The sequence below is a fragment of the Ambystoma mexicanum genome, chromosome 11 (assembly GCF_040938575.1).
Source record: "Ambystoma mexicanum isolate Mex_15411 chromosome 11, UKY_AmexF1_1, whole genome shotgun sequence".
NCBI classification, from domain to species: Eukaryota; Metazoa; Chordata; class Amphibia; order Caudata; family Ambystomatidae; genus Ambystoma; species Ambystoma mexicanum.
Window position 1 is genome coordinate 992,852,587 of NC_090934.1, and position 27,977 is coordinate 992,880,563.

The window sequence follows — 27,977 nt, forward strand, 5'->3', positions numbered from 1 at the left end:
TTGTACCCTTTCCGGCATTCCTATGTAGAGGCCGTTTGCATAGTCAATTCCTGTGAGTATCAGGGATAGGATTGTGAGGGAAGGCGAGGTATGGGAGTAATTCTTTAAGAAGTCTTAGGAGGAACAAGCATTTTTTTGGTGATTTCGTTGACTTGCGGTTCCAAGGAATAGTCTGTTGTCCATGAGTATTCCTAGGTTATTTACTACTTCAGTAGTTTCTGGTTGCGTTCACATGTCGGCCAATCCAGTTGTGGGTTTCCTCTATCAAATCCTGCGGGTGAGAGCATTAAATCAGTTTTCACTGGGTTCAGTTTGAGGTTGTTCATGGTCATCCAATTGTAGATGTCTGTGAGGCAGTTGCTGAGGCAGTTCTTTTGTTCCTGGGTTCTGTTTGTTTTCACAATCAGTTGTGCGTCGTCTGCATAGTTTTAGGCGGTCAGTCCATAAGTTTGAATGATTTTCATCAGTGGGCACATGTAGATTTCGAAAAAGCGGAGGAGAGGCTGGATCCTTGTAGGACTCCGCCAGATATATTTTTGGTGTTTGAGATGAACGGTGGTGTGTAGGTTCTTTCGGATAGTAATGAGGTGAGACAATTTAGCACAGATTCCTATATGCCACACTCCAGTCTTTTTATTAGTGTTGCATAGCTGATTGTGTCAAATGCCACTGATATGTCTGGTAGTATGGAGGGCCGATTGGGTGGAGTTGTCTGAATTTATTTTCACATCATGCCATATCGATAGGTATGCGGATTCTGTTCCACTCATTGGTCTGAATCCAACTTGTGACCGGTCGCGACGTATTTAAGAAGGGTCTTGTACACATTGTTCACCAGCATCTTTGCTGGGTAGGGCAAGTTGGATATCGGTCTGTAGTTGCTCGAGCCTTCTGCATGGATTCCCTTTTTAAAATCAGTTGTTTGATGTATGCTGATTTAACAGAGGATGGAACTATTCTTCCTTTGAGTGATAGATTCGTAAGGTTACGGAAGTGTGTTGCTGGGGTTCTGTGGTTGAAGAAGATGGCAGGGGCTTTGGTGATCCTGAAAGGTTGGCGTCATTGATTAATGTGGCGAAGGTGTCTTCTGTGATTTGTTAGGTGAGCTTTGATGTAGTCTACGTTTCGCCCGGTGTCTATGGTCCGGCAGTTGTGGTTTTATTTGCCCAGGCTATGTTGGACTTCTGGATTGCATCCATTTGTTATCTCAGATGGTATCACAAAGTGCTTGTGTCAGGATGATTAAATTCTTGCAGGATTTTTTTTTTGTAATCTCTTCGATGATTTTGAAGAATTCTTTCTGTAGATTGTTTGCCAATTCTATTCTTCTGGCTTAATAGTACTTTTTTTCTTTGAGGACGGATTTGGATAGTTTGAGCTGTCGTTGGTATTTTGTCTTGTCGGTGTTATTGTTCACTCCATTTTTTTCCATTTTGCAGTTTTCAGTTCTTCTGTGAACCATTCTTGGTGCCAGACTTTTGGGTTTAACCTTGAATGTTTTTGCTGGTGCCAGCTGGTCTAGGGCCTTATAGATAGATCAGACTGTTATACCTCGTGATGGGTTGTCTTAATTCAAATTTACAGTAGTCCCTATGTGAGAGTCTCTCCTTTGCAAATGTGGTTTAAGGCCAATATGTCCAATTAAAAGTACCCTTTTGTTTTTCTTTTCCCCGTTTTTGTATCTAAATGTACTTCAACTGCAATTTCTTCAAATACCTAAAGCAATTCAGGCTTCTGATGAAGAGGATTCCACCTCGAAACGCATTAAGCCATCAATTCTGTACCTATTGAACAAGCACTTTGGCTTTACTTTTCGCATTGAGTGTTATCTCTAATTAAAACTAGTGCTTTTTTGCTTTTAAATTTTGTGTGAGAAATAATTTTTCTAACATTCAATGAACAACTCCGGTTTAAACATGTTTCAGTGTACTATCTTTTGACCTACAAATTAAGGTTTTCTCATACCACATTTCTTGTGGTTTCTGGACAGTGTGCATGGGACGGGAGGGATCCGTATTTGGTTCCTCTTTCTTCGCTTTATGTATATATAAGGCTTTGTGCCAAGGCCTTAGTTCCTCCCGCGCACCTTTAAATAAACCAACATTTTACCAAACTACAATCCAACATAATTAATATATTCATGAAACTTAGGTGTGCACCCTACCTCTGTGGTTTAACCATTCTTGGTGCCAGATTTTTGGGTTTCTCTTTGAATGTTTTTGCTGGTGCCAGCTGGTCTAGGGCCTTGGTGATCAACTGTTGAGTGTTTTCTGCCGTCCACGGTTGTTGTGGGTTCTGCTGTGGTGGGGAGGGTTGAGTCTAGAAGGTTTTTTAGGGCATCTAGGACTAGGTTCTTCCAGTTTCTTTTCTTGCTTGCATGGAGTATTTACTTTCCGGCCAGTAGGTGGGTTTGGGATGTGATGTAGAATGATATCAAGTAGTGATCACTCCATACCATCAGTGTAGGTGGCGCAGATGCACATAGTCCTTCTCTGCAGAAAATTGCATTCAGGGTGTGTCCGGCATTGTGGGGGGATCCATTTACTATTTTCTTGAAACGCAAGGATTCCAGGAGTGCACAGAATGAATTTGCTGTGGATTGGTTTTCTTTTTCGAACCAGATGTTGTACTGAACTGTCTTACGAAGATGTTATTCCAAGCGGTTTTATAGTCATGTGGGGACCACAAAGAGGTCCCAAACACGTTTATTGGATTAAAATGGATTTTATTTAATACACAAAAGGTTCCCTGATCAAGTTTCCTTTTTAAATGTGCATGTTTTTTGGTACTGTCCCATCACCCACAATCTCATGGGTACTCCTGCTGAATTTCTTCCACCTTGTTTCTGGCTGTTGGTGGGATACAACTATCTACAGTTCAGCTTGTAGTTCCTGTAGATATCCACCAAAAGCTGCACATAGAAGCTGAGCTTCTTTTTCACTGCAAGACAGGGCCAACTGGTTCACCTGCCCCCAGTTTCCACAACGTTTCAAAGGGTTACCTCTTCTAAGATCCTGACCTCCCTCTTTAACCCTACCTCCCCCCACAAACTACTCCCGTTCTGGTCTCGCTTCTCGCCATATGCTTGTTCGTCTTCCCATTGTGGGCTTGATCCCTTCAAGTCTGTCTCGGCCATGCCTGTTGACTTGGGCCAAGCATGTCCTTTAATACCTTCCTGATCTTAATAGGTAGGGTCTTTTCAGCCTTCTGTACTTCCTCCCGAAGGTTTCCTACAAATCTCTGCCTGTAGTCATAAACCACTCGCCTCACAAACGCTCCATCCAACCGCTTTCCGATTGCTCCATCCAACTTCCACTCGAGATCTCCAACCAATCTCTTCCCGACTTACCTCCGTCCCCCCTTCCCCCGTTTGTCTCGCTTAAAGGCATGGTCTGGTAAAAAATGTTATTAAAAAATAGATAGGCAACATAAAAAGAAAATACTAGCATTCTCTTTTTTAAAACTTCCTATGTAAAATTGTGAGCTATTCAAGCTCAAAATTCGCAAAAGCAAGCACATGGGCGCATCCATTTTGTATCTGGATGCGGCTCGATTCTTGAACCCCTATGCAAATTCATAGATTTTTTCTTGAAACCCCTCAGCCAGAAGACACCTACGTATTTAAGAGACACAATGGCCACCATTGAATGCTTTGAAGGCCAACTACTTAATCCAATGATTAGCCGCATCGCCACAATGGATATTACATCGCTATATACGAGCATCCCGCAGACTGAGGCAATTGAATGCATGCGAGCACATCTGACCCACCACATGACACAAAGAAGGGTTCCGACAAATTTCATAATTGAACTTTTGGAATTAGCACTGACCAAGAACTTTTTCTGTTTCAACGAACGCTTCTACCTGCAAATTAGTGGCACGGCCATGGGGGCTGCCTTTGCCCCGAGCCTTGCCATCATCTTTATGGCAGAGTTCGAAAGAAGCTTCATATTGGATACCAAAAACCCATTTCTCAACAACATCAGCCACTGGAAAAGATATATAGACGATATCATTTTCCTGTGGGAAGGCAGTTTGGATTCTCTCCTTAACTTTCAACAGTGGCTCAATTCGTGTCACCCGTCCATATCATTCTCTCTTGAATCTAGTCCATCCAACATCAACTTCTTGGACCTAAAAATCAGCGAGAAGGAAGGTTCGCTGTCTTGTTCACTATACAAGAAACAGACAGATAGAAACACATTATTGCATTATACCAGCTCACACCCTCGCAATCTGAGGGATAACTTACCTTATGGACAATTCCTCCGCTTGAGGAGGAATTGCACAGATAAAAACGACTTTCGCCAACATGGATTTGAACTCAAGAAACGCCTTTTAGATCGAGGATATCCCAGCAAACTGGTGAAGAACAACTACAAGAGAGCCTTGAATACCCCCCGGGAGGTCCTACTACAACCTAAACCCAGATCAGAAGAGGAGGGAAAAATGACTTGTGTTACCACCTTCTGCCAGGCAACTACACAAATAAAACAGGCCATCAGAAAATTCTGGCCATTAGTCCAATTAAATCTTGAACACGAACCATTCCCCCGAATGGCTTTGAAACGCTCCAAAAATCTTAAAGAACACCTTACTAAGGCCAGATTTACCAGCGCTACCTCACGAAACACACTCTGGAATTTACGGAATCTAACTGGGCACCACCCATGTGGCAACTGCTCCGTATGTAGGTTCACCATCAAACTCAAGAGCTTTGCCATTGCAGGGAAACAGTGGGTGTTCCGCCACTTTTCTAACTGCAAAAGTCAGAACGTGATTTACCTTATCGAATGCCCATGTGGACTTAAATATGTGGGCCAGACAAGTCGACCGGTGCACAAAAGAATAGTGGAGCATCGCTCACGGATCAGATGTAAAACTCACACATCCCCATTAGTTGGTCATTATGTGGAATACCAACACAGTCATGATGACATGAAATGGTGGGTGGTGGATATGGTCCAAGGCAACACCAACATCGCGAATACACTGAACCACAAGGAAGCCTGGTGGGTTTTCAAACTCGACACCGTGAAGTACGGACTGAATGAGGTTAATGTTGTGGATTATAGACCTTAGTGTTGATCATGTCCATTTGAATTTTCTGTGACAAGATATACAGGGTGTGGAAATATGGGGCCAGGTCCTTTAGTGAGGCCACTCCACTACACGCATGACCCACACCCCTCCATCCTCTTCTCCCCTCTCTTGGATTTGGATTGGTTCTTAATGTACCCATGTGCTGTTGTTGATATATGTCTCCGACCTCTTGTTCACTGTTACTTATCGCATGATTGAATTCATTAACATGTGTACCAACTGTGACCTGACAACGTGAGACTCCTTCGAAGTTGTATTACAATGTTGATCATTTCTGATACAAACCTTGTTAAATTACCAGAAGCCTCTTTTCTGTATGATATTTGTTTTTTAAGAAAGTGGATTTTCCACTCTACTGTTATTCTGCCTGTATAGATCTAGCCCCCTGATTAGTTCTTCACATCAGGCACTCACCGTTGCATGTACCCAGTTGAATACATACTTTTCTTCTGTTCTCAGTGATTCCCGTTTTATTGGAGCCACCTTTGGCTCTACTGACCATCTCGTGGCAGCTGTTTTAGTTTCCTCCTCCCCCCCCCCCCCCCCCCCTTTACCCTTCTTCCTTTTCCTCCCTCACTTCATTTCGGGCTTGACCCGCATGCCAACATGGGCGCTGCCCCTTGGGACGCATGCGCTCGATTAGAATACTACGGCATTATGCCATGCGCATGCGCCCACTCATTCTATACAGGAGCTCGTCACTGCACGCATGCTCTCCCAGGATCAGTGGTTCTGTTCCCGCACATGCGCGGTGCCCGCATACACGGGACCGGTGTCTCCACACCCGCACATGCGCGCTCTCCCCTCACATTTTAGCGAATCACGCGCGCTTTCAGCATTTTTAAACAGTGCTTTTCATTGTGCACTGCTCACTTGCAACACGGGATGCGGACCGGCGCGCATCCTCGGGAATTCTTTTCAGCGACGGCATCATTCGACACGCTGCTTAAAGACGGGTACGCTAGGGCTCTAGCATTTCCCTCTCTAATGGGGTCACCTTGTTTCTTAATTATGCTAGCATTTATATAGCCATCACCAGCAGCCTCATATTTATTTCAACACTTTGGTCTGTTCTTACTGCAGGATCTCCAGCTACACTTTGATTTCTTATTTGGAACGATCCACTTACCTACAAGCATGGGGGTAGACCGATTGATGCATACACCGGATTCTGACATGAATTACAACATGTCTGTAGTAAGTGTTGCCTTTCTGCTATTTTTCGGTGCTACACATTATTTGATCTGTACGGATGCAGTCTAGAGATGCTTCCGTAATTTCTGATCCTTTCTCCTCTGTTTCTTGTATTCCCTCAATAGGCCTCCCAGCTTTGATACATTGGGTCTCCAACTCACCCTTTGCTTGACTGATTCCGGGACCCCACGGAAACACCAGTCCTTTATAACCACGGTTCCATACAGTACCTGTGCTAATTTGGCACGGGCTGCCTCCTCGGTCACCCTGACCTTTGGAGCTTCTTTCCACTTTCCCCCTTTTTTCTCTGTTCAGGTGGGTAATGCCAGCTTACAGGGGCCAAATGTTCTCTCCTTTTGGCAACCTTTTTTAGCTTTATGTCTCTTTCCTTCCCGAACCCTCCCCCTTTTTTAATACTTGTGCCTCATGTGGTCCACCATTCTTAGGCATGCATAGATTGATGAGATGTTGGGGGTGACTTGTCCTCACCCACTCTCCCCTTCTGATTTCTTTTCTTTACTCTGTTTTCCCATGCAGAGCTACATCCGCAGGTCCAGATGAAGGTAGCCTTCACTGCCCGCCGAAACGTCTTATTGGACACGCAATTGATATACGGCCCATTTTTCAAATTAGCAGGAATATAACCACCGACGTTGACCTAGGATTGGTCTCTTGACAAACTCCCACCAGCTGACCCTCCAAGACATCAGGAGGACCTGACCTCTGGTATTAATTTGGAACCACACATGCTCTGGGCTCCAAACCCGAGGACTTTTTCAATCGGTTCTTTGGCCGAGGCCAGTAATACATCAGACTCTGGCGGGGGTCGCATTTGGTTGCTTTGCCCTATCACATAAAATCAGGATGTGTTAGGATTTCGTTCTTTGTTGTTTTACTTTCTTCATTTTGTTTTTTCAACTCATCATACAGGCTGTGAATTCAATCACACATTGTGTGGATGGTCTTTTGTTTGAAAATGTTTATTTCTTGTCATATGTTAAATGTTCCATAGTACTTGATGTAATTCACTGTGTTTTTTAATGTTCATGGTTTCGATTTTTGAAGGTACCATTTTTTTGTAAAAGCTCCTTTGGGAGATCATGTTTATTTGTTAAACAACAACTGTATTATTAAAAATAGCCACTAAGCTATCACAGCAGTTTTCTCTACACATTTTCTTTTGCTCCAAGGTAGTAACACTCGACGCTCCAGGGTAGCCTGAGATATCAAAGTAATTAGATATCCAGAGCATTTGGGTCTAACATTTATTGTTTTTTTGTTTTATAGGCGTACTAGTTTTCAGCCTTTTTTTGCAGAGTACCACACGAAAACAGTGTGTGTAAAAAGAGCAATATTGTTTTGGGTTATGGTCAGTTCCTTGTTTGTATAACAGCAGTTGTGATGCCCTTTACCTGACCTTCCCAACACTTAGGGTTTTCCCTCCAGTTTACTTGGCTTTTGCTTTTGCGGCACTAATGAAGGAAAAGCCAGCCAGCTGTAGTAAACAAAACCTACCGCTGGGTGACTTTCCCTTCATTAGTGCTGTACGCGGAGGACGGGGACCGGAGACCAGAGCAGGAAAGCTGCAGCTGAATCTCGGTAAGTGCTATTTATTTTAAAAAAAAAAAAATAAGCACTTGCTGCGTTTTTTTTTCTAAGTTTTCTGGGCTGGAGGAGCCCGAAAAACTTAGAAATAAAAACGCAGCTTTAAAAACGTTGTATTTATGTTTGCGGTCGCTTTTGAAGCGACCGCAAACATAAATACAACGTTATTGTGTTGGAAAACGCTGCGGTTTTTCTTTCCAAGTTTTTCAGGCTCCTCCGGCTCGGAGGAGCCTGAGAAACTCGGAAAGAAAAACCGCAGCATTTTCCAACACAACCGCGTTGTGTTTCTGCCATAATCTGCTTTCCCATTTGGGGCTCTCGGGCTCCCTATGGGGAGCCCGAGAGCCCCAAATGGGAAAGCAGATTTAGGCAGAAACACAACGCAGCATTGCGGAAAACAACCACGTTGTTTCTGCCTGAATCTGCTTTCCCATTTGGGGCTCTCGGGCTCCCCACAGGGAGAAAGCAGATTTAGGCAGAAACAACGCAGCATTTAGCATTTAACATTTGGGGCTCTCGGGCTCCCCACGGGCAGCCCGAGAACCCCAAATGGGAAATCAGCTGTAGGCAGAAACACTATGCGGCATGTAAACACAACCGCGTTGCGTTTCTGCCTGCTGTGGCTTTCACTTTGGGTCTCCGGTGCTCCCACCGGAGACCCAAAGTGATAGCCACAGCATGCAGAAACAACACGGTTGTGTTGGAAAACGCTGCGATTTTTCTTTCCGAGTTTCTCAGGCTCCTCCGAGCCGGAGGAGCCTGAGAAACTTGGAAAGAAAAAGCGCAGCGTTTTCCAACACAATAATGTTGTATTTATGTTTGCTGTCGCTTCAAAAGCGACCGCAAACATAAATACAACGTTTTTAAAGCTGCAGTTTTATTTCTAAGTTTTCCGGGCTCCTCCAGCCCGGAAAACTTAGAGAAAAAAAAAAACGCAGCTAGTGCTTATTTTTTTTAAAAAATAAATAGCACTTACCGAGATTCAGCTGCAGCTTTCCTGCTCTGGTCTCCGGTCCCCGTCCTCCGTGTACAGCAGAAATGAAGGGAAAGCCACCCAGCGGTAGCTTTTGTTTACTACAGCTGGCTGGCTTTTCCTTCATTAGTGCCGCAAAAGCAAAAGCCAGCACAGGAGGGCATCCATTTCACAAAATGGATGGGCCCATGTGCTTGCTTTTGCGAATTTTGAGCTTGAATAGCTCAACATTTTACATAGGAAGTTTTAAAAAAGAGAATGCTATTTTTTAAATAACATTTTTTACCAGACCATGCCTTTAAAAGGCTGACCTGCCATCATGGATTTTAATTTCATTCTGTGACAACGATGCCGCTCCAGGCTGTCCAGAGCATTCCATTTGCCCACCAGTGACCCAGTGTCTGTGCTTGAACTCTGCTGTATAGTCAGCTGATGGTGATCAAGTTAACACTATGGATTGTGCTGCCGTTTCTCTGCGGGCGCGCTTGGCTCACGCTGTAGGGAAACCAATGCAGCATCTGTTTCTGAAGTGGGCATGCAGTGCGATTGTAGGAAAGTGGAGGAGAGGGGGACACTGATTTTTTTAGTAGACTCATTGAACGAGTGCCTTCGGAAAGTCTGTCTGTCCATGTGCTCGGTGCAGGAGGAATTTAATACCTTTGATTGCAGAGTCTAGATCTCTTAAAGAGACAATATTTACAAATGCTCCCATTCCAGAAATACATAAAGTGCTTCCCTTAGGGAACAGGGAGAGCAATTCATTACTGATTCCATGTTGTTTCAGCTCTCAAGGATTAGGAATAGTCTCCCCCTAAAGGGGCAGGTTTCATAGATGGCCGTAAACGGAGTATATCAATATGCGAAATTGAACAGTTAAGCACTTGGCTCAGAAATATGTGAGCAATCTTCAGTCACATAACTGAGCTAACTAGATTGGGCACAAATGACACTGGGCACAAACGACACCCGTCATTTCACAGCTTAGAAATTGCAATGCAGTCATGCAGCACCATATAAACAGTTGCACTAAGTTTAGTGTGACAGAAGGTCTCACACTTGCCTGTTCAGGTTGTTTCACCATCTTGACTCCCACACCTTAATTTTCCTGCCATGCTCTGCTTCTGATGTCACATAAGGTGATCACAAACGTTTAAACTTGAAAGCAGTAGAGAAGTGTCATCAGAGTTATCTGTGGTTACATCATAACTGTCCATAGGAGGAGATGGCAAACTGAACTGTCTCAAATGTGGACACACACTTTGAAGTTGTGTGCATCGAAGCATGCCATAATAACCAGTTCCTTGTGAATATCTCTGCTATGAATGCTCCCTAAAGGAACCAAATAAGCAAAGAATTGTGATCTATACATGAGATGCCCAACCACTCCGACAGGAAGAAAAGAGCTTATCTATTGGAAGCAGATATGCATATAAGGCAGCAAACCCTGTGCGTTTGCGTGGGCAGAGCTCCCTGCAAATCTTTAACTGTTAGTTATGCAAGAGGTATTCAGATACCATTATATACTGCCTGGACACCCAATTAGGTCTGGAGGAGGCTGGGCTGGCCATAAGAGTACCTTATAAATATGGTCCTATCAAATGGTAGTTCACACAAGAGACTTGCTACATAAAGATGGTCTTGTCTGGTAGGAATCTTCAAGCTGAACGGTGGGCATTCTGTGACAACACTTCCCTTAAATTGTACTACTGCATCTAGTATAAATCACTATGTACATAGCATTTCTTTTATGCATTCATGAGTTATAATTGAAAAGGACACATACAAAAGCAGGGTTTCCTTTAAACCCTGTGCCTAACTATTTGAATCCTGGTGATACCATAACCAGTTCTTAACAAATAAAATACAATATGAGATGCAGAGAAGATATGTGCAGATGATGGAACATAATTGTAACTGCAAAACGAAAGCAGATTTGAGAGCCTGGCAGAGGTAATTCAATTATATTCAAAATCCAAACAGCATCCATAAGGAGCATTTGCTCATTTCAATACCATGGTGGGACTTTATCGAAATTGATAGTTTTTAGTTAATGTGAGCAGTCTTGCATGCTATCGGAAATGTACTCCCACTTGCGAGCAAGTTCCTGGACAAACATGCCCCCGTTATAATCATAATTCGATGCATCACAATCCAAAGGTAGATAAGCGCTCTGGTAACCTACAGGTGTACATTTCAGGAAATGGCTTTCAAAAACACAAGATTAGATGATTACAATGCATCGTTAAAATTAGTGAGTACATACTATGTTCAGCGCCATATACTTTGAATCATGTAAGAGGAGCAGCTTGTGGGTTTCGTCAATGGGAAAATACATGGGACAGAGCAGTTCAGTACCAATGCTCATTCATTCCCTCCTTCACTTTACTCTGGGTGAAAGAACTCAAGCGGTGGCAGGATATACACAAGCAAATTAAATCACTGAATGATGTAACCATGGAGGGTACTATGAAAGGCTACTAACATCTGCTCTGGAGAAAATACAGCAAACCTCATGTCCAAATCTTTTTCAATCTAAAATGCAAAGATCAGCAGAGCAGGAAAACAAACCGTTTTATTTACCACCTACAATCAACAAAGTCATCTTGCATTTCAAACTATCATGAAAAAAAATGAACGCTTTTACTTCTTGGCTTGGCAAAGATGTAACAGGACTCGCTGGACAAAGAACTCAAATTAACCACAAAACAGCTCCCAACTTAAGAATTCATACAATAAGATCAAAGAACATTCCTATTCCCATTTACCTACTAGATGGATGTAACAAATCCTTAACTGTGAAATACCCTATGTAATCTACACTCTTTATTGCATATATCAAACATTTTACATTTGTAGCATACTATTACAATGCAACATTCAGATCCAAGAGCGCCTACAAGCAATTAAAATGCACTCCAGCAACACACTGGAACACCCCACAATCCAGAACATATCAAAAGTATCAATGTTGAAGATGCTGAAATGCCCTACAAAAGAGGAATAACACATAATAATATTACACCAGAAAGAAGCAAAGGTTTTCGAGCAAAAGAACTGGACCTCAAGGACCGAGCACACTGTGCGTTTCTGGACACCTGAGCAGATTTCAACTCGGTTAAGACAGGTCATTGTGCCTGTTATTTGCAACATAAAACACATTGCATGTCCACTTGCAATGACTACACTTAAAGTAGTAACACTTTACATGATCATTAGATTGCTTTGCAAGGATACATTCCCATTTTTAATCTGATTGGTTAGATCACTGCCCCTCTTATTGCTGACAATTAAACTCTTTACATATTATTCTTGATTCTCAGAGTGTAGATGTCCAGGAATCGGACAACTGAGATTTCCCTCCAATTACAAAAATATAACAGAACGCGTTTATTACTACTAGCCAATATGTGGTGGTCGTGGTCACTAATAGCAAACCATTATCAGGATAATAAACATTGACTTAACAGAATTGTGTGGCAACATTTTAGCTGCAGAAAGAAACAACATTAATGAATACTGAATTTGTCCACCTAATAAAAGGTAACCTTGTTATATGGCGGCATTCTAGTGTTGCATGTATCCACATCATACCTACTACATTTCTCGGCACCATTTTTCTCTCTCCAACATGACTCCGTACCAGACTTTGCGACGTTACACAATGCTTATATAATTTAACCATTGTTTTACTTTTCTAACACAGTCCCTTTCCTCATCTTTTAATAACACCTCATGATAGCGATACAAGGTTTACCATTTTAGTTGCCGCCATTTTTCCACCCAGCATGGACATACACAAGCATCATTTAAGTGCTGCTAAAATTCACACCAGATCTTAAGATAGTCTATCCTACATAACCTCTGATCACTTTCCAAAATTGCAGCCATGGAGATTAAAGAACCATCTCACACAACTATCAGTTCATTTTCTCTTAGACCGGTAGGCTTTCATCTTTCACAGCATTTGAGCAGCTTTCAAGATCAGTATATTTGCTCTGTTAGCTAACATTTTATGAGACACTGAGGCTAACAAGATTATTCAGGGACTCCACCCAGATCTGCAAGAACATCACCCAACTCATGTGTTTTACTTTATGCTACTTTTGTTTGTTAATTGTGATTATGTATCTACTTGTGTAAAGTCACATTCCCTTTTGCAAATGTGTACCCTCCTCCCCCACTCAACTTTTCAGTTTTGACCTCTTTGCCCGTTTGATAGAACTAAAAATCTACAATTTTGGTAAGGCAGATTTCTTTATCATTGTGTGCTTTTAGCGGATTTTAACCTTTAGACTTTGATTAACACTGTATAAAATGGATGTGTAAATACGAATGAGATAAGTACATTATTTCTTGTTTAACTGTAATTAAAGAACCTTTTGAACACAGAATTAACTTACATTGGCTGACAAACTGATTTTAAGGTTTGCTGACTCAATGTCCATATATTTCATTTTGGACTATTGTTTGAGGTTTTATTGTGTTTATATATAGATTTTTAACTAACACTGTTTCTAGAGCCCAGAAGGTGGTCAGATCATTAAACAGTGTGTGAAGCAGAAGGACGCTCAACAACTGAAATTAAAGCACTTTCGTTCAACCCCAGATCCTGAACAATGTTGCAATTGGATGCAAGATTGCGTAACCTAATTTGTAGATTTTCAGTTGTAACAAACGGACAAAGAAAGTCAAAATTGATGGTTCTAGATATCTAAATCAAAGTCATACCATCTATTTTTCAATAGGTATTCTTGTTTGAGATTTTTCACAAAGCTGGTGCTAGTTTTTACATCATGTTTTTGAATTAAACCGACATGGCTCGCAAGATAGTTTGAGTTGCCCAAATTAAGCATCACACTTGGTGGGTGCAAGACTATAGTTCTGACTTGCGAGACTATAGTTCTGACTTTTTCATCATTAATAGGTCAGGAAGGCCTCTATTATATCTTTTGGATTATGCCAATGTTTCTTAATCTTATGCAGAGTTATTATGTCATTGGTGCTTGGAAAAGCAGATTCAGGCAGACACAACGCGGCATTGTGGAAAACAACCGCGTTGTGTCTGCCTGAATCTGCTTTTCCATTTGGGGCTCTCGGGCTCCCCACGGGGAGCCCGAGAGCCCCAAATGGAAAAGCAGATTCAGGCAGACACAACGCAGCATTGCGGAAAACAACCGCGTTGTGTCTGCCTGAATCTGCTTTCCCATTTGGGGCTCTCGGGCTCCCCACGGGGAGCCCGAGAGCCCCAAATGGGAAATCAGCTGCAGGTAGAAACACTATGCGGCATGTAAACATAACCGCGTGTGTTTCTGCCTGCTGTGGCTTTCACGTTGGGTCTCCGGTGCTGGAGCACCGGAGACCCAAAGTGATAGCCACAGCAGGCAGAAACACAAGCGGTTGTGTTGGAAAACGCTGCGGTTTTTCTTTCCAAGTTTCTCAGGCTCCTCCGAGCCGGAGGAGCCTGAGAAACTTGGAAAGAAAAACCGCAGCGTTTTCCAACACAATAACGTTGTATTTATGTTTGCGGTCGCTTCAAAAGCTGCGGTTTTATTTCTAAGTTTTCCAGGCTCCTCCAGCCCGGAAAACTTAGAAAAAAAAATGCAGCTAGTACTTATTTTTTGTAAAAAAAAAATAAATAGCACTTACCGAGATTCAGCTGCAGCTTTCCTGCTCTGGTCTCCGGTCCGCGTCCTCCGAGTCCCAGCACTAATGACGGGAAAGCCACCCAGCGGTAGACTTTGTTTACTACAGCTGGCTGGCTTTTCCTTCATTAGTGCCGCAAAAGCAAAAGCCAGCACAGGAGGGCCTCCATTTCACAAAATGGCTGCGCCCCTGTGCTTGCTTTTTCGAATTTTGAGCTTGAATAGCTCAAAATTTTACATAGGAAGTTTTAAAACGGAGGATGCTAGTATTTTTTTTTTATGTGGCCTATCTATTTTTTAAATAAAATTTTTTACTAGACCATCCCTTTACGCCGGAAATGTATGTGTCGCCGCACTATCACTTTATTATCAGTATTTTCTCAAAGTTGCAGAGGAATAAAAACCATTGTTCTAGGAGAGGATGGTCTCCCCATGACCATATAAAGAGTTTATATGACCACACTAGTCTCTGGGTTGGGTCTGAAAACGGTGGCCATGCGTACAAATGAAGGGTAGTGGGTAGTGTATAGTTGGGATGAGGGTCTGCTTTCATTTGCCTGGGGAAATATTGTATACTAGTCCGCTTGTTTCGATTACCCGGCTTTTAGTTGTGATGTTGAAACCTGGGGAGAACAAGGTATGGACCAAGGTGGTGAAATTACTAGCGACCATGCTTCTGAAATGCCAGATTCTGATTGTGTTTTATCATCACTGAACACATTTATATATGTTCTGCATTTTGCAGGCTGATTTAGCATTGATGCTCCCTACAGTGGGGACTAACGTTTTGTTGTTTTTGTTTTTTAGAGGGGTATCCTTAATCATGTGGTGTGGTTTATTTTCTAGGTGTTATTGCCCCTACTCACTCTTTGATCTGTGATCCTTCTGGTCCTTCTCCACATTCTGTTGGTAAAGGTCACAGAGGCATGCTTGTGCCTAATCAAGCTGTATGTGGTCTGGGTATTCAGCAGCAGTTCTGCTCTTCACCTTATCCTTTAACTGTTTGGGCCCTGCTCATGTGGGATGAGAATTAGGAAGTCATGAGTGATGCTGGAGTATTAGAAACCCCTCCACCCCCAGGTCTAGTTTTCTAGTTATCTGCCACATGGTGCAGATTAGGGGAGTTAGACTTGTTTTGTTAGGGGGGAAAAGTATTTTTTTATAGAATGGATATTTTTCCTTGTATTGGGATTATGCCATTGGTATAGATTTTACAAGTGGCCTTGTCAATGTGAGTGGTGGAGTCATAGATGGGGATTCATTCTGCCCATCAGATAGGTACAGAGTTTTTAGACTAAAGGAGATTTCAAAACTGAGGCCCATGCAGCAGTCGTATGAGAGAAGATAAGTCATGATTTGATTTAGTTAGTAGGAAATAGGACTTTCTTCTCAATATTGGATGCAGTTCTATTCGAAACTATGCCTTTCTGAGGTGGTAATTACATGCATCAGGTAGGTAATCTCAGGCAGTTCTGAAAGCATGAGACAATTTGATACTTTATCATCTAAGGGAGTCTCTGCCAGATAGGATTACACTGGAAATGTGAATGATCTGTGGGTGGACAGCATAGAAGCGATAGCAAAGAAAGTTAACCCCAATGTAGGTTTACAGGGGGTATCGGAGGATTACACCATGCAAGCTACCAGTCTCCTAAGGTCCCCTGAACAGAACCAGAGTGATGGTTTGGTGGGAAAGCACCACCCAAGGAAGGATAGTTACCAGAAGGAAAGAGGAGAGAGAACCAGATGTAGGGATAGAAGTGCTCTGGGAGCAGCTCAATGCAAGACTCCTATCCAGTTATGCCACGAAATACAAAACATCCAGATCATCCTGGATGAGATGATGTATGAAAGAATAAGTTTACACTTCTGTCGTACGGTTCAAAAAACCATGCACTAGACTGCTGTTCGTGGTTAGTGTTTTTGCTTTTATACATGCCCGATGGATCGGCTTCGGACCAATATGGTTTCTTGTCTAATGGCAAAGGGTGAAAATGATTGTACTTCTTCAGAGCTGGTTTGTCATCTTCGCTTACAAACAACATTGGTAACACTTAAGATAATAGAGATCTATCTACAGAGGCAGCAGACTTAACAGATGTGTTTCAATTGGCAGCAAGATAGGCCATGGACACTGGACTGGTGCTGACAAGCTTTGCTTTGGTGCATTTTTACTTTCGGTTTGCCGCCAGATTGCATGCAGTGTGAGACAGCTGCATGGATGTGCTGCAGCTGAACACACAATAACTCCCGGACCCGTGTCACATCTCTATGACAAGGTTCTGAGGTACAACCTCAGATATCCAGAATGAAAGGATCGATACTGATATATGTACAGACAGGCACACCATCATTGTAAGGCAACTCAGAATGCTCCTTCGAGTACACTGAAATAAAATAATGGGTCATGCAACTGCTGAGAATTTTCAAGCAAATAGAACCAGTATCAACTAAAAACTAGATAAAAAAGGCCAAGCCCCAATCTATTGGCTGGGCATAAAAGTCAATCACCCCCTCACAATTTCTAGATCTCCACATGCACACAGTACACCGAGAGTGTCTTATCGCTCACCAAAGGCTAGTGAAAATGTTTTGTGGTCCAGACTAAAAGCAATGAAGAACAATTAAAGAACAATTAATGAAATTCAAAGCAAACAATGTGCACAGAGCGGCAAAACTGCAGACCTTCATCGTGATAAATGTATGGGATACATCTTACCCTTTATGACAATATTCTATATATATATTGTTTAATTGACATGGTTTAATAAAGAAGTACAATTATTGTATTCTCTTCCTGTTGACACAAATACATACAATTTAGATGTGCTGATCTTACAGAATCGTGGAGATCATATACAGCTTCACTCTAGTTAACTCCGTAAAGGCCATGAGCCACGAGTTGGTAGCCTACAAGATGAGGACACCTGGTCCTCTCGCTTCAATCATATATGCACACAAAGGTCTCGTTTTCCACTGTGTTCAATTAAGATCATTACATCCATAAGCATAACAATGTCCTTGTAATTGATAATCCATTCTTTTAGCAGTTCATCATTTCATTATGTTCTGCATAACTTGCTGATTTAGCAATTGCACAAATGGATCACAGAGTGGTGTTGCATCAAATTTACTGCACACACTGATTGTCATTATTCACTGAAAATATTTCGGAACTCAAAGTAATAACATGTCAAAGGAAGTAATCGACATGTTCTGATGGGGATGAAAATTGAGCTCACTCTTTAGGAATGCGTCCCTGCTCCTTTGAGGATACATTATTTAACTCATATGGCCACATTTGAGTGATGCAGTGGTGCAGTGGTGCTAGACCAGTCAGAGCTTCATTGTCTCACGCAAGACATCAAACAAACGACTTTCAATGAGCAACCAAACGGCTAAACACAAGCATGCCTTTTAAAGATGCTTGGAGACAAGACTTTCAGATTTGCCAGAAAATAGGCTAGTCTAAGGAATTGGGCCTTATGATGAGCACACAGAGGTACAATGATCTATGCACTATGGAAGCGGCCCTGTAGAGTTGGCTGCCGGCACTCGGTCTCAGAATCTGACCATTGTTCTTAAGTACACACATTTCTTCCATCAGGACTGCCAGATTTTTTGCCACCAGAGCCAAGAAGCATGTGTATGGAAAATGGCATTTAGAAAATAGGGCATTTAAAACACTAACGCTAGGAAGTTGTTTAAGAGCAAGAAATTAAAACCAGCCACTTTACTCACCAGTAGGGTTTACAGTTGCAGGGGCTGCCATGTTCCTGATGAAGACAGATCAAAGTGAAGACCTAAGTGAGATGAAACAAAGAAAGAGTTGGACTCCAGGCTACAGAAAATGAGAAAGATGGTGTCCGACCTCAGATTGTTATGGGGCGGTCTTAGCAAAATAACTAGTTATACAAAAATAAAATAGATCTGAAGGGTATACAGTGTTTATAACGAAAATAAAAATAACCAATAGCTTTTTCCGTGAAAGATAAAGAACTAAAAAAAATGTTGAATTTTTGGTAAAGGTATATATGGGGTGTGGGGAATTGGTGGGGGCCCCAATTTAAAAAAGGAACATTTTCATTATTTTTTTTTCACTGTTCATTATAAAAAGACATGTGGCCTCATTACAAGTGTGCCGGTCTGGAAACAATGGTGCCGGTAAGCTTACCGGCACAGTTTCCGGACCTGCACACTACGGGTTTGACTGCCGGAGCTGATGTGCCCGACAGGGCTGACCCTGCCGGGTAAAGCGGCCATGGTAGGCAAACGGTCAAGGAATCACTGGCACCGTAAACAATGGTGCCGGTGCTTCTGTGGTCCCCATAAGACTCTATGGGAATGGGGACTTACAAATTGCTGGCGCTTGACTTCCCGAACTGCCGAGGTGTGTAATGCCCCTGGGTGTTACTGGGAAGTCAAACACCAGTAATTCATTCACAGTCCGGCAGCAACCCGCCTGTAGCACCGACAAGCTTACCACCAGACTCTGAATGAGACCCATGGAACCGATCTGAAGAATCTGAAGACTGACGGTTCCGATGCAATATCAGAAGATGTGGAACTTCCTCCATAGGGTATGGCTGTTCTTCCTGGCTGGTCTAAAAACCAATAAACCAACAATATCATCATTATTAATTCCAAATGGTGTAAAGGTCTGGTTAGCACCAACACATGAAGAATCCTACTATGAATAGTCCATTCGCAAATTTAGCCCCAACACCGCCAGAGGGTGGGGGGGAGGAGTACCGGGTGCATGTCAACACTTTTTGGTGCAGTACTGCCACCTAGAGTCAAGTCACGCACAGTAATAATTGTGTGCAATTTTATCCGACTGCTCATAGCTATATCATGGGCTGTGAATTCTTCTTCTCTAATGCTTTCCTATGGTGTTGTACAGGGCTCAGTTCTTGGTCCTCACCTTTTTCTTTGTACACTATTCCTCTGTTATTATGCAAGTAATTTGCTTTTTCATGTCACTTTTATGCTGATGATTCTCATCTATCTCAGACCGTCTGCTGTTAAATTCTGGATGCTTTCCCGCTTTTCACACATAAAACCTTGAACTAAAACTGAGATACTCTACTTTCCTGGTCCTTCTCCTTATGATTGTTCTCGCCCATCGCCTATTTTATTCCATCCTAACTTTCCTCCCATCATCTTCAGCTTGTAATTTAGGCGTGATCTTTGATTCTTCTGTTACCTTGTTCCATCATCTTTTTACACTTGCTCAGTCCTATCATTACCAAATTTATATTTGTAAAATTGGATGATTTCATACTTTGTCTGCCAAGATGCTTACCCCGACTTCTTTCCCCCACTCATCTGGACTACCGTTTTACTCTTTGTCAGGTTACCTGCTTGTCCTGGTCTTTAATACCAATGGCCAAATTAAAAATAGGTTACTTTATATATTTTCTTCATGTCCCCACATCGTTCCTTCCCTAGTCACTTCATTGGATCCCGTTTGCAGCTCGTCTTCAGTTTAATTTTCCCTGCATTTTTTCGAACGTTTTCATGGTTTTGCTCTCTCCACCTTTCTCCTTCATTTTACGTTCCCTCCAAAACGATTCGCTCTTCTTCATGCCTTCGGACTGTCCCTTGCCCGCTCTGTGCATAATCTCACTTTTATTCTTTTGTTCCCTCAGCTCCTAAATTCTGGAATGCGCTACCACTTTCTGTATAATCTTCTTCTAGGGTACCTAGCTTTCATGTCTTAAAATTGACACAAGTTCTTAAATTAAATGTGTTACTGGGTATTTCTCATTTGTTTACACTTTACATTTGTACCAGTTTTCATGTAATTTATGTCCAGCACTTTGGTGAAAGTGCAATATAAATTCATATGGACAACTAAATATGCAATGCAAGGCATAACATAAGCAGTGTCACATAGCAATTTGCTATGCATTTCTGTCAGTTTGCTAATCAAATGGACAGTTGTGTAGCAAAGATAGCTATTTAAGTTGCCCTCTTCGATAAAAGCACAGCGCGCACTGCATTCCTCTCTTGCCCATTGGGTTCTCTTCTCCCTCTTTACTCTGTTCACTTCAAGTCCTAATGGAGAGAAAGTGCAGCAGAATATCTCTTCCACTTTTAAGTGTCAAAGGCATGTGTGGGAGTGCTAGGCAAGAATTTCTTTTTCAAATAATTGAAAACCAGAAATAAATCGAGATACTACTTGTATTCAGCTTTCTATATCCTGGCTCGCAAAGACCAGTATGTGTCAAATGTATATATTTTTTTTAAAAGACAGTCGTGCAATTCCATTCCTAAAATGTAGATGGTTACATAATGCATAATTAGAGTATTGATACTGTAAAAAACTGCATCATCTCCATGCTTTACAGTAAAGTGCAGGTAAGTGTATCTACATTTAGAGGCTGATTCATGGAATTTTTATGCCGAAAAACGGGGATTTGTGCACCATTCTGCCCACAAATCCCTGTTTAACAAATGCGGATTTGCGGGCAGAATGGTGAACAAATCCCCGTTTTTAGGCACACACATTCCATGAATTAGCCCCTTAATTGTGTCAACTATATTTCATTTTGTTGGGGAAGATGCATCATATTGATGATTGAACACTTTTGGAAATGTACATGATCAAATACTTTTGATGGTAAACCTAGTTCTGTAACCTGCAGGTTGCATGCATCTTGCAACTGGTGCTCAACCCATGAATGAACCCATACGCCTTGACATTCTTTATTATCACCCAGTTGCTTTGTACCAGGTAGCCTGAAATTGTTTTGACCACAAACTACTATATTCCATCTAGTTTTCCCAGTTCTCTGCCTGGTACGCAATCCACTCTGCTTAGTTTCTTTCCTCTTACATAATGAATACACAAAGCAGACTAGATGTTTACGCAAAGTAGTGATCAATAGTTCCATCCAATCCGTACATCTACAGATCTATTACAATACCAAACACTGTAGTTAGCCGCCAGAGCTTGCTTTGCTTTATGATTATGATTGCATTCTACATTACCAGCTGCAGGAGACAGCTGGCCAAACTGTTTTCAGAGCCTTTTTATCATATCTATTTATTTGTGTCCATTCATGCGGCTAACCATTTACATTTTTACAGACACTCCGCTGTGGTTCGCAAAATCTTTTCGCCCACTTGCATAGTAGAGAAAATGTTATTAAGGGCGAGTAGCATTTGCAAGAGATGTTTGAAACTTTTATGTAACATATACTTTATTTGCAGTAAGTGTCAAACAAGTTTCACTGTGCATGGCTGGCCTCTGGGTGGCAGCAGTGTGCCAAACAAAGCAGGTTTGTAGTGACATGCACCATTGTACACAATTCACGTTTTAAATGGGTTGACCTCCATTGCTATATGTCGAGTGCATTTCTCTTAGGTTGAATAGGGAAACTAAGTGACCCGACCTGCAGGTCTAGCTGAATTTTAAAGAATTTGCAAGGCCTGACTCCTGTAACTAATGTCTTAAATCAGCGGTACGCAAAACTGCTGTATTATTGTTAACTTCATGTCTTGGGTACAAATAAGTCCTGGTGACATTAACAATATTAGTACACAATTGATAATCAAATGGGTCTTTTTGCTAATCAAAACAATGTTAATTAGCAGACTAATCAATTTTTGAAAACTAATTTATGCCTTGCAATGTATCAAAGAGTGCTTCAGAAAAAGCTTAATTTGAGTCCCTTGTTTCGGAACCCTAATATATTTATGTGTGTGTGTGGCTATACAAATCCACACCGTTGAACCCACATCTATCAAATTTTGCATGGATTCATCTTCTGTCTGGGGCAGGATTGTAGACTATGTTTGGATGCAAAGAATTCACTCTGTAGACACCGTCATTTACTGATCCTCACCCAGATTTGCTACAGTAGGTACTAGGAGGCAACATTTGGAAAGGTGTCTTGAAGCAAAATGGTCAACGTGTTTTATTCCTTTGAAATGTATTGCTAATGTATACAGTTCGAAAGTGTTTATTAAAGCATTTTTAAAGGGAATTAAAAAAAAAATATTTCATCGTGCTACTCCAAATATAGGAAATAGCAAGGTTACAGTTTAGTTAAGTTAATTACCAAAAGTGAGCAAAATCATTTTTTTTTGGACATTTTCTCAAATGTGCTGAAGCCATTGAGTGACTGAAACATGCCGCCCAAAAAACGAACATCACTTGGAAAAGCTCCATCTGATGCAAAGCGAAAATCAATAAAGATCTTCTGAAACACAACAACAAACAGCAGCACGACTTGCCGACCACAGGACAAGAGCAACTTACTCCAGGGCAAATGAGATGCGAAAGCAAACTGAAGCAAGAATTGCCGATAAGAGCAACATCCTCCAGGACATATAAATAGCACTCAATCAGGACACGGGCAACGCCGAGTACCACAGCTAGTGTTCTTATAAAATCACAGCGAGCTGGCTAACACATGACCAGCAGCAATTATCTATGATTTGCCATGAACACTTGGGTGCAAGTAAAAATGTACCTGGTGGGTGCATAGACTGTTGTGAACCAAAAAAAGAAATTGAGAAACTAAAATGCTGACATTGTTTTTTTTCTAAATGCTGCCTGTGTCAGTGCGAGTTACTCCATCAAGCTGCCCCTTTGACGGAGGACAGGGGGTTTGTGACGCCCCATCTTCTGAAATGTCTGGCATCACTGGCTTACTCAGTTTCCAAAGATCAAGCAGGATGTCCAATAGATGGAAGAGGGACCGAAACCGATGTGTTGACTGGCCAAAAGGATATAGGTTAAGTGGAGCTACGTGTTCCAAACATGTTTATTGTATTGATTGTGTATGTGCATTCATACCAAAAACGTTAATGGTGAAGAATCGTTTAGGGGTCTTTTGTATGGTGTTGGCCATGTTGGAGAAGTGTACCATGAAATGGTTGTCATTTGGATCCGGAATTGAAGAGCTATAGAACAAACAAAGCAGGACTAAATAGGTCCATCACCTAATAGTACACTTCGTGGGGCTCGACTATGAGAGGGTCAAGTCTTAACAGAAAGGTGTCATTCATGCCTGATAAATTGGAGACTGGGTATGAGCAGCTGGAAAAAGAGTGTGCTTTCTTTTCTGTTTTGTATTTTGAACAAAGGTTGTGGGTCATAGGTCTCACAAAACCATGTGAAAAACACATTAAACATCTGAGGTATCGGAAGCATTCTGAGATGCACAGGTGCTTGGCATTCATAAATATTCAAAATAGTTCTCTTCAGCTGCCCTTCCACCCCAGAAACAGATATGTCGACAGGTATCAAAGACCAGAAATACCACACTATTAAATAGAAAGAGGTATGCGATGGTGCGATGGTGGGACATTGAGCTCAAGTGGTCGAAGCAGCCCTACAGATGAGGGGTGTATCAGACACTTTTACACCGTATAATTGGCAAATACCCCCCCAAAAATAAAAATGGAGTGTACAAAACTCCCAGCAAAAATAATAGGAAAAAGATATGTAGAATGTTGCTCCTCTGCTTTCACGCTCATAGCTCCATGGTTATGTCTGGACAGGAAGAAACTACTATTTTAACTGCCTGATTGGAAGATGTAAACTTCTTTTAAAGTGCATGAAATATTTCTGTTTTTTTCCAGTTGAAGTATATTTTTACTCATTTATAAAAAAAATAATAAACAAATAAAAACTCATAGGGAATTGGACTTACATTTTTACTCCCCAAAATAATTTTACTCCCAACTTTAAACAATAGGGAGTAACATACTCCGATTTGCAAATCTTATCTGGAGCACTTTGTGGAAGGGTGGGAACAAAAGCATTCAGCATACAAATGTCAACGTATGTATGACAGAACTAGGAAGCAGAGTCATTACTGCGTAAACGGTAGAGCTACTCACGTCCACAACTGAATGCACCACCTTTTAAATCTTGGGCAGTGTCCAGGAAGGGAGAATTATGTTTGTGGGTGTGAAAAAGTATAATGGTTTTACTACACCAAATAGAATGAAAATAACAGAAGAACTGTTGGTATTCCAAAGAGAGCAAAGGAAGTCTTGATTAACGCAGCTAAAGTGTGTGTGTTAAAATACATTTTAAAAAAATCATAATGAGGTGGTGAAATAAATAATCACAAGAAAATGTGACAAACTCATAACGAGAATAACACATGAATCTGCATCTTTTCTTTGGTAGCTAGGTTGAAGCTACTAAAAGTCATTTATTTGGATACATACATACATACATACATAGGTTCCTGTTAATGCATAGGTAAAGTATTTACACAATTATATAATATCATACTAATTCTTAAGCCACATATTAGAATATATGAACTTTTAGGGAAGAACACTTATGCATTACTGTTTTTGCCAATTTTGTTACTGGGGTTGACATTATAGAGATTGTTAGATCACAAGGCTCCTTTAAAACTGTAGAGACAGTTAAAAGTAAATAAATCCCGGGCCTTCAGGCCAGGCGCTCTCAACAGGAAACCCATTCTCTGTTCTGCCATCAGGGCATGCAACTGCATATTTACCCTATATTTCACCCAATTGCCCAGTGTTGACACCCTCTCTAGCTCTCATAGGGTGAATCTAACATGCCACTGGTTAAAAGAAGGCAGCCAATAAGCACTCCAAAGATTGGAAATGCCGCAAAGGGCCGCATCCACCCAATATTACCAGTTCAGACACAGATTATTTATTTGAATGGCTGGATTGACAAATGTTAATGTGTTACAGTGCAAGTGTAGGTTGTCCCCACTGGTTAACAGCCAATCCCCTAATGTGACTAGGTTGTGTTTTAGCACCGAGTTGCATTTTTCTGAAGTGTCCTCAGGCACCTAGATAGCAATTGAAATAGCTGGTACGGTCTCCAGACCTTTTGCAATAAACCTAAAACCTACATTTTTATGGATTGTAAAGTTTTAAAGATGTGAGCGAGGATTTCTTGTAAAAATTGTAAAACAAGTAAAAAAATTAAATTAAAATAAAAACCTAAAAACTCAGGTCCTGTTTCTAAATCTTTCTGCAAATGATGATGAAACGGAGTTAACATCAATACTTGATTAAGTGTTGGAAGCTAATCCCATACGTTTTTTTCAGGTTATACAGCGCCACTTTTTTGGGGTCCTTTGCAATATGAAACCCTAGACGCTTCAAGCTGTGTTTGGACCATTTACTTTGATGATGGATTTGAGATACAGTGATGGGTAATGGATCTGGATGGATGGACAGATGTATTGCCTGATCTAAACCAATGACTTTTAGAGACCATCCTGGAGTCATCTGATGATCATCAAACTGCAATAGAAGTCATTCCCACATCAGACGTCATCATGCAGTTAAAACCATCAGCAAATGTCTGGTGGGTGATGATTTGGGGATGAGCTTAGGATGACTTAATGAATATGCTAACATCATCGCCATTTTAGAAAACGTTGTTCCTGATGCTTTTAGGATGACTTGTTGATCACTTCAAGAGATTGCACGTTTGTTCTGGTTGATTTGGGGAGGATTTAATGATTACTTTAGAACATCAGAGCTATGTGGACTAATGCAGATTGTTATTCTGCTTTTGCTTAGCTGCAATTGTGCTGAACGACCCCCCAATGTGGCAAGGGTAAAGCTTGAGACTACGTTGGGCCAAAGTGTAAGGCAGAGATCTAAACATAGCATTCACCACCTGGGTGAGAATCCTTTGCCATCCCAGTCAAAAGCAGGAACCCAGCACCCTCACAATCAATACATTTCCATACTGACTGCACCAATATAGGACAGTATTCACATATATTCATTCACACAGTATTCAGGTTTGCTTTGCGCATAATCCAACAACCATAACCAAAAAGGATTGATTGATTTATTGATTTATAAAGCGCTTTACGCCAAGGCGCTGTACAGTGGAACAACATAACAACATCAACAATATAACAGTGGAAGCAAAATTACATTATGAATCATTCAACAAAGCAGTGAAAAAAGCAATTAACTGAAGGGGAGAGGGGAAATAGGGGGTGGGACTGGATAGGGGGGTGGTGATGAGTTGGAGGGGGGAAATGGAATGGAGAGAGAAAGTCAGAGAAAAGAACAAGGAGGGAGGGGAAGCAGAGATGGGGGAGATTTCAAGGAAGAGAATGAAGGAGGAGGGATTTAAGGGAAGTACGGAATCAGGAGAAGGTCTTGATGGAGCAGATTGCGAGAGGGAGTGAGTTCCACTGCAGAGGCGCTAAGAGTTGGAAGGAGCGGAAACGGGAGGAGGCACAGGGGGATGGAGGTACAGTGAGAAGGAAATGGTCAGCGGATCGAAGGGAACGGGAGGGGGAGTAGAAAGAGAGAAGGGAGGAGAAATAAGGAGGAGCAAGACCATGGAGGGATTTGAAGACAAGGCAGAGAAAGTAAAGTTTTAGCTGAGAGTGAAATGGTAGCCAGCCAAGGTAAGAGAGTGAAGTAGAGATGGAGTCACGGGAGGTAAGGAGACATAGGGTACGAACAGCAGAGTGGTAGAAGGATTTAAGGGGGGCAGAATGAGATGGAGGTACTCTAAAGAGTAGAGAAGAGCAATAGAAGAGGAGGGAGAAGATGAGAGAGGAGATTAGGAGTTTGGTAGCGTGGAAAGCGAGGGAAGAACAGATTTTGTGAATATTGTAGAGGTGGTATCGACAAGTGCGAGAGGTGAGGGAAATATGTTGGGAGAAGGAGAGAGAGGAGTCAAAGAGAACGCCTAAATTACAAACTTGGGGAGCGATAGGGAGGAAGTGAATGAAAGGGAGAGGAGGAGGAGGAGGAGAGTTAGAGGGAAAGAAAAGGACTTCGGTTTTGTCAGTGTTGAGAGAGAAAGAGGGAGGACATCCAGTTCTTAATGGAAGTAAGGCAGGAAGAGAGTTTTTGGTGAAGGTCGGTTGAGAAGGAGGAGAAAGAGAGAAATAGTTGAGTGTCGTCGGCATAGAAATGGTGGGAGATGCCAAACGAGGAGATAACAGGGGCAATGAGGGAGGTGTAAAGAGAGAAGAGGAAAGGACCAAGTACAGAACCTTGGGGTACACCGTAATCAAGAGAAAAGGTAGGACAGGTCCGGCCACCCCAGGATACAGCAAAGGAGTGGGAAGAGAGGTAAGAGGATAACCATTTGAGAACAGAGCCTTTGAACCTGAAGGAGGAAAGAGTGTGGAGAAGGAGGGGATGATCGACAGTGTCAAAGGCTGCGGAGAGATCAAGGAGAATAAGGATAGAGGATTGCTTGGCATGGCGAGCCGAGAGGAGGGAGTTAAGGATGGAGGTGAGAGCAGTTTCAGTGGAATGTTTGGGATGGAAGCCAGATTGGGAGGGAGGAAGTAGTGACAAAGGATGAGAGCAGAGAGTAGGCAAGGCGCTCGAGAAGCTTAGAGAGGAATGGGAGAAGAGAGATAGGTCTGAAGTTAGAGGTGAGAAGTGGATCAGCAGAAGGTTTCTTCAGAATAGGAATAATCGTAGCATGCTGGAAAGCAGAGGGAAAGGTT

The 27,977-nt window shown here is 41.9% G+C and overlaps 1 protein-coding gene across 5 annotated transcripts in view; it reads right to left on the reverse strand.

Annotated features, from left to right (window-relative positions):
- Nucleotides 1-27,977, reverse strand: part of ARNT2 (aryl hydrocarbon receptor nuclear translocator 2) — an 861,066-nt gene that overhangs the window by 815,727 nt on the left and 17,362 nt on the right. For all 5 annotated transcript variants that reach the window (XM_069624174.1, XM_069624173.1, XM_069624172.1 and 2 more), the window contains exon 2: nucleotides 18,262-18,323. In XM_069624174.1, the coding sequence (XP_069480275.1) occupies nucleotides 18,262-18,292 (31 nt within the window). In that variant the 5' untranslated portion in view covers nucleotides 18,293-18,323. The remainder of the gene's footprint in view (nucleotides 1-18,261; nucleotides 18,324-27,977) is intronic.